Source organism: Leptonychotes weddellii, chromosome 6, assembly GCF_054177405.1.
Source record: "Leptonychotes weddellii isolate Sample4059 chromosome 6, ASM5417740v2, whole genome shotgun sequence".
NCBI classification, from domain to species: domain Eukaryota; kingdom Metazoa; phylum Chordata; class Mammalia; order Carnivora; family Phocidae; genus Leptonychotes; species Leptonychotes weddellii.
The window spans coordinates 44262358-44274435 of NC_138374.1; the positions used below are offsets into that span (position 1 = coordinate 44262358).

The following is a 12078-nucleotide window of genomic DNA, read 5'->3' on the forward strand; positions in this document are numbered from 1 at the left end:
GGAGACGGATTCAAACTCTGTACAGAGAATAATTTTATGGGGAGATATAGCTGGGCTTTGCTGTAAAGTAGTGAGCTCCCTCACCGTGGAGGAATTCCAACAGTCTTGGTGGCCATTTGGGGGATTCTGGCAACCAATTTGGATGGGAGGGCTGCATCATCTTCAAAACGTCTTTCAACCTTGAGGTGCAACCAAAAAAAGAAACCTTTATTTTTAAGATTTTATTTATCTATATGAGAGACAGAGAGAGCACAAACAGGGGAAGGGACAGGGGGAGAAGCAAGGCTCCCTGCTGAGCACGGAGCAATGTGGGGCTCAATTTCAGGACCCTGAGATCGTGACCTGAGCTGAATGGATGCTTAGCCGACTAAGCCACCCAGGCACCCAGAAAAACTTTATTTTTAGTCAACTGGGAATGGAGAGGATTTTCTGCAACATTTGCCATTAATTTGGCATGTCCAGGCTTAGCCCATCTTGGGATTCTTCTTGAGATGTCCTGTGGCCCTGCTCTGCCCTCCACCTTCCTGACTGTGAATGACAGGCATCCAGGCAGCATGTCCCCCTAAGTCAGACAGTCTGCTGTCTGATGGCTTCTCTGACCTGGCTGGCCTTCTGTTTTGTGTATCTCATGCATGTTCGAACCTTGGAGCACTACCTGTCGGGAGGCAGTGTAGTGTCGTGGTTGAGGCCCTGGCTCTGGAGTTGGAGCCACGTTTGCCTGGGGGTGCACTGTGTACCTGGCGGTGCAGTCTTTGTGGATGTCAGTTTCTCCTGGGATGATCACAGCACATCCCTGGGAGGGTGCTGTGGGCATGAATCAGGTAAGGACAGGGTGCCCTTAGCACAGAACCCAGCACCTACGTTATGCTGGGCAACGTCCACGCATTTCATTGTCTGAATGGTCAGCTCCCCTCAGGTCCTCACATGTGCAGAGCAGGTGTCCTCATCCTGCTGGAGGCTGGGACAGGAGGCCGTGGCTGTGTGTGGCGACAGATCTGATGACCCCGATTTCAGTCCTGCTGCTTCTCTCTCCATCTTCCTCAAAAGCCAAAGAAGGGATGCATCTTTCTGTTGCCTTGTTCCCCAAATGGGGTGAGAATTCTTTATCTCCCTGGAGGCACGTTGCTGAGCCTGGTGGTGCTTTTCATTTCTGAAACTCTCGAGTTGATGTTTCTGTGATACTTCTTGGACTTGATTAGAGCACAGAGCACCTGTTCTTGGAGCATGGCGTGGTGTCCCTGAGGTCCTTTCAGGAGGCCGGTGAGGTCAAAACTGCTTTCATAATGATTCTAAGATGTCACTTGCCTTTTCCACTGTCATCCTCACACAGACTTTGCTGTCGAGCAGACTTTTCTACAGGTTCATCCATCCTGTGTGTGATACTGCACAGATAAGGGACTGTAGCTATCTCTATGAAGCCAGACATCAACAGCATTATAAAGATGCAAAGCGATGCCACTTTTTTTTTTAAGTAGGCTCTACGCCCAGCGTGGGAGCCAAGGCGAGACTTGAACTCAGGACCCTGAGATCAAGACCTGAGCTGAGATCAAGAGTCAGATGCTTAATTGACTGAGCCACTCAGGCGCCCCGATGCCACTCTTCTTGCTACATTTTTTTTGTTTTGTAATGGAAAGTGTAGTTAATTTTTCATAAAAAAAATCTTATGTCAACATGGGATGGATTTTCAGTTATTTTAAAATTCATAGATATTTATTTATTTTTTATTTTTAAAGATTTTATTTATTTATTTGACAGAGAGAGACACAGCGAGAGAGGGAACACAAGCAGGGGGAGTGAGGGAGGAAGAAGCAGGCCTCCCGCCAAGCAGGGAACCCGATGTGGGACTCGATTCCAGGACCCTGGGATCATGACCTGAGCCGAAGGCAGACACTTAATGACTGAGCCACCCAGGCAACCCAATTCATAGATATTTAAAAAAAAAAATTTTTTTAAGATTTATTTATTTATTTGAGAGAGCGAGAATGAGAGAGAGAGAGAGAGAGAGTACATGAGAGGGGGGAGGGTTAGAGGGAGAAGCAGGCTCCTCGCTGAGCAGGGAGCCCGATGCGGGACTCGATCCAGGGACTCCAGGATCATGACCTGAGCCAAAAGCAGTTGCTTAACCAACTGAGCCACCCAGGCACCCGATATTTAAAAATTTTTAGTTTTAATTTCTAATCCGGTGGTGATCATTAGAGAGTTATAACCCATGTAAACAAAGCTCTTGGGAGTCCCCAGTCATTTTTAAGATCGTAAAGTGGTCCTAAGCTCAGAAAGTTTGCGAACCTTCAGGTGAAGACCTTGGGCTCTGGGGTCAGGTAGATGGAGGGGGATCCAAAACTCAGTGCTGTCATTTACTGGCTCTGTGACCTAGACAGTTCATTTAATCTTGATACGTTTTTGTTTCCTGCTGTGTAAAATGGGAATAGCAGCAGCAACTTCCTTAAGGGGATGGGATGCGTTTCAGAAACCGCCAGGTAGGAAGTGAGGACCAGTCATGGCTGTTTGGGGGGCAGTGAGGCACGGAGGTGGAGAGCGTGTGCTCTCGATGCAGGTGCCTGGGCTCTCATCCTGGGCATCACTGGCTCTTCATGCAGGTTTGAGTCCGCTCCCTGATCTTGCCGGGCCTCCGTTTTCTCAGCTGTAGAACGGGGATAACGATGTGAGTGCCCACCTGGGTGTGGGAGATTAACCCCTGGGACCTCTGTTGCCTGCTGCTTTGTGGCTCGTGGTGACTGTGAACACTGAGATCCCCCCTTTCCAGGTGCTCCTTGTCTTTTCATCCCACTCTCTTGGGTTTGTCTGTCCCACATGGATCGTTGCCCCTAAAGTTGGTTAGAGGGTGACTCACAGGCATCAGCGGGAGGGGCATCCGACACACGTCCAGAGGAAGCCTCACTTGTCAGAGCACCGGCTACGTTATTGCAGGTTGGATGACGGTGTAGACCTGGCTCTGGGTTAAGGCTCTTACAAGTGACTTTGTTTGCCAGAAGAGGACGTGACAGAGCCTACACAGCTGTAACCAGCTGCTTTCCAGAACTCCGGGAGCAGGGGTGAGGGTCCAGGGTCTTTTGGGGAGAGGCGAGGGGAGGCTTCTTAGGCTGTGGAGTAGAACTATGTGGGGGCGGGTGAGATGCTTGTGGGCCCCACCTCAGAGGGCATTCTGACCCAGAGGCCTGGCCCGGAGCCCAGCAGTCCCAGCTGTTACGGTGGTGGTGGCGACGGTTCTATAATAACATGCACTTTTGGGGTTGGGGGGCCCGATTCAGTGGTTGGGGTTCCCATTTGGGATAACGCTGAACTGAGAGGTGGGAGCTCCTACCTCACACCGTGGTCTAGCCTGTCCCCCAAAAGTGTCAAAGTCCCCAGCTTCCCTGGCGCTCCTGGAGGATGCGAGACCATACCTGAGTGCCCATCTTTTGTTTTGGGGGACGCTTGGCTTGCACAAGCAGTCAGCCAAAAGGATCAGGTGGGGGGCTGGTGGTCAAGATGGCCCAGGGTCAGAAGACCCTGCACCTTGCCCTTCGCACATTCTAGGGCTGCAGGAGAGACAGACACTGTGTTTCCTGGGGTGAATTGGCCTCCCGGGTCACATTCATAAAATGAGATGGCTGCTGTGAGTTCCTGTGACCCTACCTAGGATCTCTGAGGGTTAGCATGGATATCCCGGGTGAATGTGTGGACAGAGTTAAAGATAAAAGCACCACGGATTTTGTCTCTGTTTCCTGGACATTTGAGTGAGATGCTTTCTTCTTAGAAAAGGATTTGGATCGGGGCGCCTGGGTGGCTCAGTCGTTAAGCGTCTGCCTTCGGCTCGGGTCATGATCCCAGGGTCCTGGGATCGAGCCCCGCATCGGGCTCCCTGCTCCGCGGGAAGCCTGCTTCTCCCTCTCCCACTCCCCCTGCTTGTGTTCCCTCTCTCGCTGTGTCTCTCTCTGTCAAATAAATAAAATCTTTAAAAAAAAAAAAAAAAAAAAGAAAAGGATTTGGATCTCGTCAGAGGTACTGCTGGTCGTCACTGTTGCTGCTGATCCTTAGTAATCGCATAAGGCATGGGGTTTCCTTTGGGAGAGTCCTGGGCACAGGTGATGAGGGCCTGATAAGGACTGGGCAGCCAGAGGCCTGAGGACTTGGCCTGCATCACGTCACACTGACCTTAGCCGTGGGCGGCTCTCCCTGAGAGCCTTCTCTGAGCCCACAGCCCTGGGCCGGCTGGGGCAGGTCCTCTGGACATTTGGAGAGGCTGGAGAAGGGGGCTTTGTAGTGTGTTCAGCCCTGGTTGGGGTGGGGGTGGGAACACAGCCCCTGGGCCCCAGCTTCAGAGCCAGCTGCCTTGGGCCTCAGAAGCTTCACTAGGTCCCGCCTGTCCCTTCCTCCTCGAGCCGTGTATTCCATTCTCTTAGATTGGCCTCTCCATGCCCAGGGGTTGGGAATAGCTGCTGTTTCCAGACCAGGCAGAGATGCGCAGATCAGGGCCCAAAGGGTTCCATCTTGGAGGTGTCACAGCCGGGCTGGGAAGAGAGTAGGGGTCTCCAGTCAGGGCCAGCAGAATGGGTGGGTATTGCTGGGGTGCTGGAGCAGACAGCCTGGGCTTAGGTCTCCGTTCCCCCTTTACTCCTGACTTGGTGTTATCTGAAAGACAGATGCTAGCAGGAACCCCCTGGTAGGGTTGTTGGGCGCAGCTGATGCAGGCCAAGGGCTAGGAACAGTGCCTGGCACACCTAGCGAGTGCTATCTAAATGCCAGTTCACTTTATTACTGATTTTCCCCTGCCAGGTACCACCGGGAAGGCTCCATCCCCGCCACCCCTCCTCACGGACCGGCAGGTGAACGAGAAGGTGGAGAACCTCTCCATCCAGCTGCGGCTGATGACCCGAGAGAGGAATGAACTGCGGAAGCGCCTGGCCTTCGCGACCCATGGGACGACCTTTGATAAGAGGTAGTGATGCACCTGCCTCCCTGGCCAGGCCCGATGGACCAGGGCTATTCTCCCGCTGCCATCATGCCAGCCCCTCCCCCTCAGACACTCATCCTTAGCTCCCGGGGGTCCATGCTATGCTGCTAGGGTGTCCCTTTGCCTCACTGCCCCCATTGCTTGGAAACGCCCTCCCTGCAGCCCTGCATGGGGCGAGGGGACACAGGTCGGTTATGCTTCCTCCAAGCCACATAGGAGCCCGTGGCCTGAGTCACACGACGCAGAGACTGAGAAGTGTGGGTGTGTCTGTCATATACTCGTCCTCTGCAGGTGGTTTGGTGGGCGGTTTTGGCAGCAGCTGGTAGGGCCTGGTCCTATGTTGGTGCCTCGTCATGGGTTGGTTGGGTGGCCTCGGGCTCGTCACTGCCTCTCTCGAGGCCTCTGCCTTCCAGCACCAGGGCAGTATACTTCTTCGCTGTCTTGTCTGCGGCCCCTTCCTGATGGAGATAGTTGTCCCCGTGCTGAGCCCTCGACCGGTCTGGCTGTGTGCAGGCACGTGTGTGCACGTCTGTGTCTGTGTGTGTGCACGTCTATGTGTGCACGTCTGTGTCTATGTGTGTGCATGTCTGTGTGTGCACGTCTGTGTGTGTGTGCACGTCTGTATTTTTGTGTGTGCATGTCTGTGTGTGTGTGTGTGTACGTACGTCTGTGTATCTGCATGTGCCTCTCATCACTGCTAGTTACGTGTTCCCATGTTCATTGTTCCCTGCCACGTGTGTGTTTTAGGAGGGTATATTCCACCTGGCTTCTATGTGGTTTTGGAGAAAATCTTTGATCACTTCTTTTGTTGGCATTTAGAGGTGGATACCAAGTCCATGGTGGGGGCGAAGGGAAGGTCTTTCCCCACCTGCCCCATCCAGGAGGGCTTCATGGAGGAGGAGGGATAGAGTCTGATTTGTCCTTCTAGGAGGTGCTCATAGGGGTTCTGAGGGGAGGGGGATTGCCTTTAGGAGCATCAGGCGTGTGAGTGCCTCGTCCTGAGGAAGTTCCTCTGGGGTGATGTCAGGCCTGCAAAGGTGGTCCCCTGAGGTTGCTTTGACGAAGATCTGGTCCTCAGCACAGAGGCAGGGCCCGTGGAGACATGGTGTGCTAGAGTGCCTGTCGTCCAATGCCTGCCTCGTGTCCCCGAGGCAGAGCGAGGGGTCCCCCAGAGACTGACGGCTGGCCGAGCCTGCAGCGTTTGCTGTCCGGCCGCCCACAGAACAGGGTTACCAAGGCCAGCTGGAGGCCTGGTTCTCACCCTGGAGCATGCACCGGAATCAGCAGAGGGCTTGTTAAAGCTCAGGTTGCTGGTTAGCCCTCCCTCCCACGTGTCTGATTCAGGAGTTCTGGGGCTGACCTGAGGATTTGCACTTCTGACACATTCCCAGGTGAAACTAATGCTGCAGGTCTGGGAACCCCACTCTGAGAAGCAGTGCTCTGGGCCAGTGTCCTCACCAGTGGCTGCACACCAGAACCCCCACCCTGGTGTCTGGGTCATACGTCCAAGGATGCTCATGTAACTGGACTGGGCCTTGGTGTTTTGATTATCCCAAGATTGACAGTCACTTTCCTAAAAAGAGGAGAAGCTTCCTTACAGGTTTCTGGGGGGCCCACTGTGGGTGAAGGCCTGCTGCATGGCCTCCCTGGGAGCTGCTAGAGAATAAGACAGTACCTTCTGAGCTCTCCAGGCCCGAGCAAGGAGCCCATGCAGCCATGGCCCTCCATGCCGGGGATCCTGTGGGTCTGGGGAGGCCAGGATGTCTGAGTTGAACAAGTGCCAGGTGGTTGGGGTGCATAGGAGACCAGTATCCGGAGACACTGGGCTGGAGGCTCCCCGGGCAGAGACATCCCCTGTCCGAGTGATCCCAGGGCCTGTGTTCACTGCCGCTGTCTGGGTCAGGCCCTACCACAGGCTGAATCCTGACTATGAGAGGTTGAAGATCCAGTGCGTGCGGGCCATGTCGGACCTGCAGAGCCTGCAGAAGCAGCACACCAATGCCTTGAAGAGGTGCGAGGAGGTGGCCAAGGAGACCGACTTCTACCAGTGAGTGGGACTGCCACATGGCACTTAGTGGGCCTTCAGCAAGTGGGGTTGGGTCTTTGGGTCTCAGTTTTTCTTTTTTTTTTTTTTTTTTTTTTTTAAAGATTTTATTTATTTATTTGACAGAGAGAGACACAGCGAGAGAGGGAACACAAGCAGGGGGAGTGGGAGAGGGAGAAGCAGGCTTCCCACTGAGCAGGGAGCCCGATGCGGGACTCGATCCCAGGACCCTGGGATCATGACCTGAGCCGAAGGCAGTCGCTTAACCAACTGAGCCACCCAGGCGCCCGGGTCTCAGTTTTTCTAAGTGCAGGCTGAGATGTGAACCCTTCACACCAGCTAGTGACAGCTTCGGAAGCAGAGCTGGTAGGAAACGGATCAAAAATTAGGCGGTAGGGTCTACGGCCATACCACCCTGAACGCGCCTGATCTCATCTGATCTCGGAAGCTAAGCAGGGTCGGGCCTGGTTAGTACTTGGATGGGAAAATTAGGCAGTAGGCCAGGCAGATGGCTGGCCTCCTGGGTCACTGTCCAAGGGCTTTGCTGCAGCTCCTGCGGTAGGAGAGGTGGATGGGCCTGTTCCCCTTTGGTCTCCTGGGGCCCCTCTGAGGGTACTGACCCACTTTACCTGCCCACCTGCTGACCTTTGCCCAGGCCTCAGTCCTCAGAGGTGCCAGGCCTGTACCAGGTAAGGGCTCGTCTCCTTGCCTTGGCCTTCATACGTGTGCCCTTTGCTATGAGGTTTTTAAAGATGGTTTGGTTCCTTCTGGCATTTGGCTGATACCGAGTTTTGGCCTGTCTCTGAGTGCTGCTGTCCTGGTTGCTGTGGGCTCCCATCGGGTGTACTGGGCCTACTGGGCCTGGAGGGGCTGCAGAAGGGGGCTGGCGGGGGTTGGAGGCTGGCTGCCGTTCACCGTGTGTATGGGGGTTGTAGCACACTCCATAGCCGGCTCCTGAGCGACCAGACCCAGCTGAAGGATGACGTGGACATGCTGAGGCGGGAGAACGGACAGCTGCTGCGGGAACGTAACCTGCTGCAGCAGTCGTGGGAGGACATGAAGCGGCTCCATGAGGAGGACCAGAAGGAGATCGGTGACCTCCGGGCCCAACAGCAGCAGGTAGAGCCGGGCAGGGTGGCAAGGGGCAGACCAAGGTTGTGCATCCTCCTACCCGCTCATCCATCTACTCATCATCCATCCTCCCACCTCCATCCATCCTCCCACCTCCATCCATCCTTCCATCCATCATCTATCCTCCCACCTCCATCCATCCTTCCATCCATCATCTATCCTCCCACCTCCATCCATCCTTCCATCCATCATCTATCCTCCCACCTCCACCCATCCTTCCATCCATCATCCGTCCTCCCACCCATCATTCGTCCTCCCACCCATCATTCGTCCTCCCATCCTTCCACCCACCATCCATCCTTCCACCCACCATCCATCCTTCCACCCACCTTCCATCCTTCCATCCATCATCCATCCTTCCATCTATTATCCATCCTCCGCCCATCATCCATCCTTCCACCCACCATCCATCCTTCCACCCATCATCTATCCTTCTACCCATCATCCATCCTTCCACCTCCCTTCCATCCTCCCACCCGTCATCCATCCTTCCACCCATCATCCATCTTTCCACCTCCCATCTGTCCTTCTACCCATCATCCATCCTTCCATGCATCCCTCACCCACCCACCCATCATCCATCCTCTTACTCCCCTTACATTCTTCCACCCATTCACCCACACACCTACCATCCATCCATCCACCCTCCTACGTAGCCATGTGATCATTTAGTAAGTATTTTTGGAATGCCTAATGTGAGGCACTGGGATATCTGTGAGCAGACACTCTTGAACTCTGCAGCCCCATGGGGGAGACTAATGCTAGTCAAATGATCACACAGATCTCTGTATCACTGTGAACGTTGCAAGGGCTATCAGGGAGGAGGTGCATTGCAGTGCTGTTCAGCGTGGAATAGGAATTTGACAGAGTAAGGGGACTTGTGGGTCTGTAGCTTCCTCCCTTTGTATGGGTCATGTGAGCTCTTACAGATGGAGAGAAGCTTGGAAGTATTGAAGCCCTGTGCAGATAAGAGATGGAGTAGTTGTTGTTGTTATTTTTTGGTGGGAGTGTGTCCTCTTCCTTTGCTCCTGGCTTGCATTGCAAGGTAGTTTCTTCGCTTTGCTCGGCTCTTGTTTCACATGGACAAAAGCATAGGAGTGGGCCAGTCAGTGAGAAAACTGGCTTGCTGTGAGTGCTGTTGGCCAGTTCTCCTCTTACAGCTCACAGATGGAACTGCCCGGGCTGACAGCAGGGGCCGAGGCCACGTCCTGTGTGCATAGATGGTTGCGTGTTTAGGGTGGGAAGGCAGTCCCAGTGAGCGGCAGAGCATCCTGAGCACTGCTGGAGAGCGTCCCTGTCCCCATCGAAATCATTTATGGCTCCCTGAGTTAAAGCAGGATTGTTGGGGCTTGCTCCACACAAAGCTCATATGGGACAATCCTTGCTCATCTGATCATGTAGCATGACATTATCTGTCTTGCTTTTTTTTTTCATTTACAATTTAAATTTTGTAATTTTAAATTCTGTAAACTTACAGAAGAGTTGCAAGTACAGCCCAAAGAATTTTTACCCCTTGTCATTCCACAACAAACCGCCATCCTGTGTGCTTTTTAATAAACGAGGATATTCTCCTATATGACAGTAACACAAACATCAACATGAGGAAGGTAACATTGATACATAATACCATCTATTCATCAGACTCCAATTTGAGTCTTGCCAGTTGTATGAATTATGTCTTTAATAGAAAAAGGATCCAGGCCAGAATAAGGCATTGCATGTAGCTGTCAGATCTCTTTGGTCTCCCTCAATCTGGAAGAGTTCCTCCAGCTTTGATTTACCTCATCTTGATGCTTCAGAAGATGCCAGGCCAGCCGTAGCACGTCCCTCCACCTGGATTTGTCTGATCTTGGTGGTTTGATTCCATTTGTGCATCTTGGGACTGTCATAGAAGTGATGTTGCCACCTTCTCAGTTGTCTTAGAGGTTGGGACTTGTTTGGTTAGGAGCCGCTACCGGTGATGTTCCCTTTGGTCACTTGATGAAGGTGATGTCTCCAGCCTTCTCTTCTGCAGAGTTACTTGTTTTCCCTTTGCCCGTCTGTCTCTATGCGGACTCATGATTTCCTGCTTTATTCAGCGGGTTGTGATTCATTGTGGCCGGCGGGAGCCCCTTCAAGATGCTTCTCTGACTTTTTGACAGGCCCTTCTCTCTCTGAACACTTTCTTGCTCTCTGGGAGATGTCGTCCCAGGCTCATTGCATTTCCTGCCCTTGCCCTGGGAATCAGCCATTTCTCCAAGGAGTCCTCATTCCTTTTAGTAGAGGATGGTACTTAGAAGCAAGATCTGAATGCCAGGTGTGCACATAGCTACTGGGGTATCACTGCTCCCAAGCCGTGTCAGTAGCCAGAGTAGGGAATATCTGAGTTTCCATGTCTCTTGTCTCCCACTCCCCCTCATATATCTGGATATTCGATATGTAGCATCAATATTGAAAACCGTGAGTTTGCGCTAACACTCCCAGTTCCAGTCCAACACCACAATACCATGGGTTCATTCTAGCTGCTTCCCTTTCTGTTTTTGTTGACTCCCTTTTACAGCGGTGGGAAACCACAGCGAGAGGCAGGGATGGCCCCAGCCGAGGGTTTGTGCGCCTTCTCTACCCAGGGCTGGGGGTGCCGGCTTTACCTCCCTGTCTTTACCTTCACCCCACCGTTTCCGGGCGCGTTTATTTATGGGCATTTTTCCACCTGTCTAAATCTGGCTCAGCCTTCCGCCTTGGGTTTAGTTTGGATTTTACTTTTCTTTGAGTGATTTCTCATTTCAGGTGTGTTTCTGGCCCCATCTTAGCCTAAGGGAAGGCCCATAGCCTTGCCAGAAAGTGGCGGAATGGGACTTTGTCAGGGCAGCAGACTTGACCTCATATGGTCGTCCTGGAGGATAGCTGATGTCGCACGTGGAGTGGTAGCGCCGTGTGCCTGCCTGAGTGTGTGCTCTCATCGCTGCTCTTATTTGAGTTTCTTCAAGGCTGGGGTAAAATCGGCCCTCCTTGAGGATGTGGACTAGTAGCCAGAGCCCCCGCCCTGCTGCGGGGCCGTCAGACGGGGCAGTCCCTCTGCAGTCAGGTTGGCAGTTCCTGCAGCTGTGAACATGCAGTCCCCTTCTGACCCAGCAATTCCACTTCGAGGTGTGTACCCAAGAGAATTGCAGACAGCTGTTACACAGAAACCCGTAGTGTAAATGTCCGTAGCGGCGTCATTCACAGTAGCCAGAAAAGGGACACGGTCCAGATGTCCCATCGGCTGGCGAATGGATATGGAAAGTGTGGTCTGTGCTCAACCGCGGAATATTAACATCCAGCATGAAAACACATGAGGCAGTAACACCTGCTCCCACGTGGATGGACCTCGAAAACTGTGCGAAATGAAAGAAGCCAGTCACAAAAGACCACACAGTGTCCGATTCCCCTTGTGTGACATGTCCGGAACGGGGCATTCCCTAGAGACAGAAGGTAGCCGAGGGCTTGTGTGGAGCAGGGGGACGGGAGGAGGGAGGGTGGGTGCTCATGGGCATGGGCTTCCTTTTGTGGGGGGGATGATGACATTCTGGAATTATGCAGTGGTACTTACTGCACAACCTTGTGGATTTGCAACCTTGTAAATATACCAGCTCCGCAGACTGGGGCACTTGAAAGGGCGAATTGTACAGTGTATGAATTATAGCTGGGGAAAACGACTCCGGTTATCCCCTCATCATAAAAAAAAGTCTGCCCTCATGAGGCGTTAAGTTTCATGACCTCCCGTTCTCTGGCTGTCCCGAGGACTTTCACAGCTTGAACAAACATCCGGACTGAGATCGCTCTCTCCCTTCCCCCCCTTTCCTGTTCTCCCCACAAATGACATGGGACGGTCACTGCCCCTCCCTTCCAGCCCATGCCTCCTTCTCCTGTCCTTTCCTACAGCTGTGACCCTTGGGGGGCTAGTTTGTTACAGTGGTCAGTGAGTTTCCCC

At 53.0% G+C, this 12078-nt stretch overlaps 1 protein-coding gene across 3 annotated transcripts in view; it reads left to right on the forward strand.

Moving 5' to 3' along the window:
• Nucleotides 1-12078, forward strand: part of DLG5 (discs large MAGUK scaffold protein 5) — a 102684-nt gene that overhangs the window by 41611 nt on the left and 48995 nt on the right. For all 3 annotated transcript variants that reach the window (XM_081824020.1, XM_081824021.1, XM_081824022.1), the window contains 3 exons: nucleotides 4777-4939; nucleotides 6858-7001; nucleotides 7934-8117. In XM_081824020.1, coding sequence (XP_081680146.1) covers nucleotides 4777-4939; nucleotides 6858-7001; nucleotides 7934-8117 — 491 coding nt within the window. The remainder of the gene's footprint in view (nucleotides 1-4776; nucleotides 4940-6857; nucleotides 7002-7933; nucleotides 8118-12078) is intronic.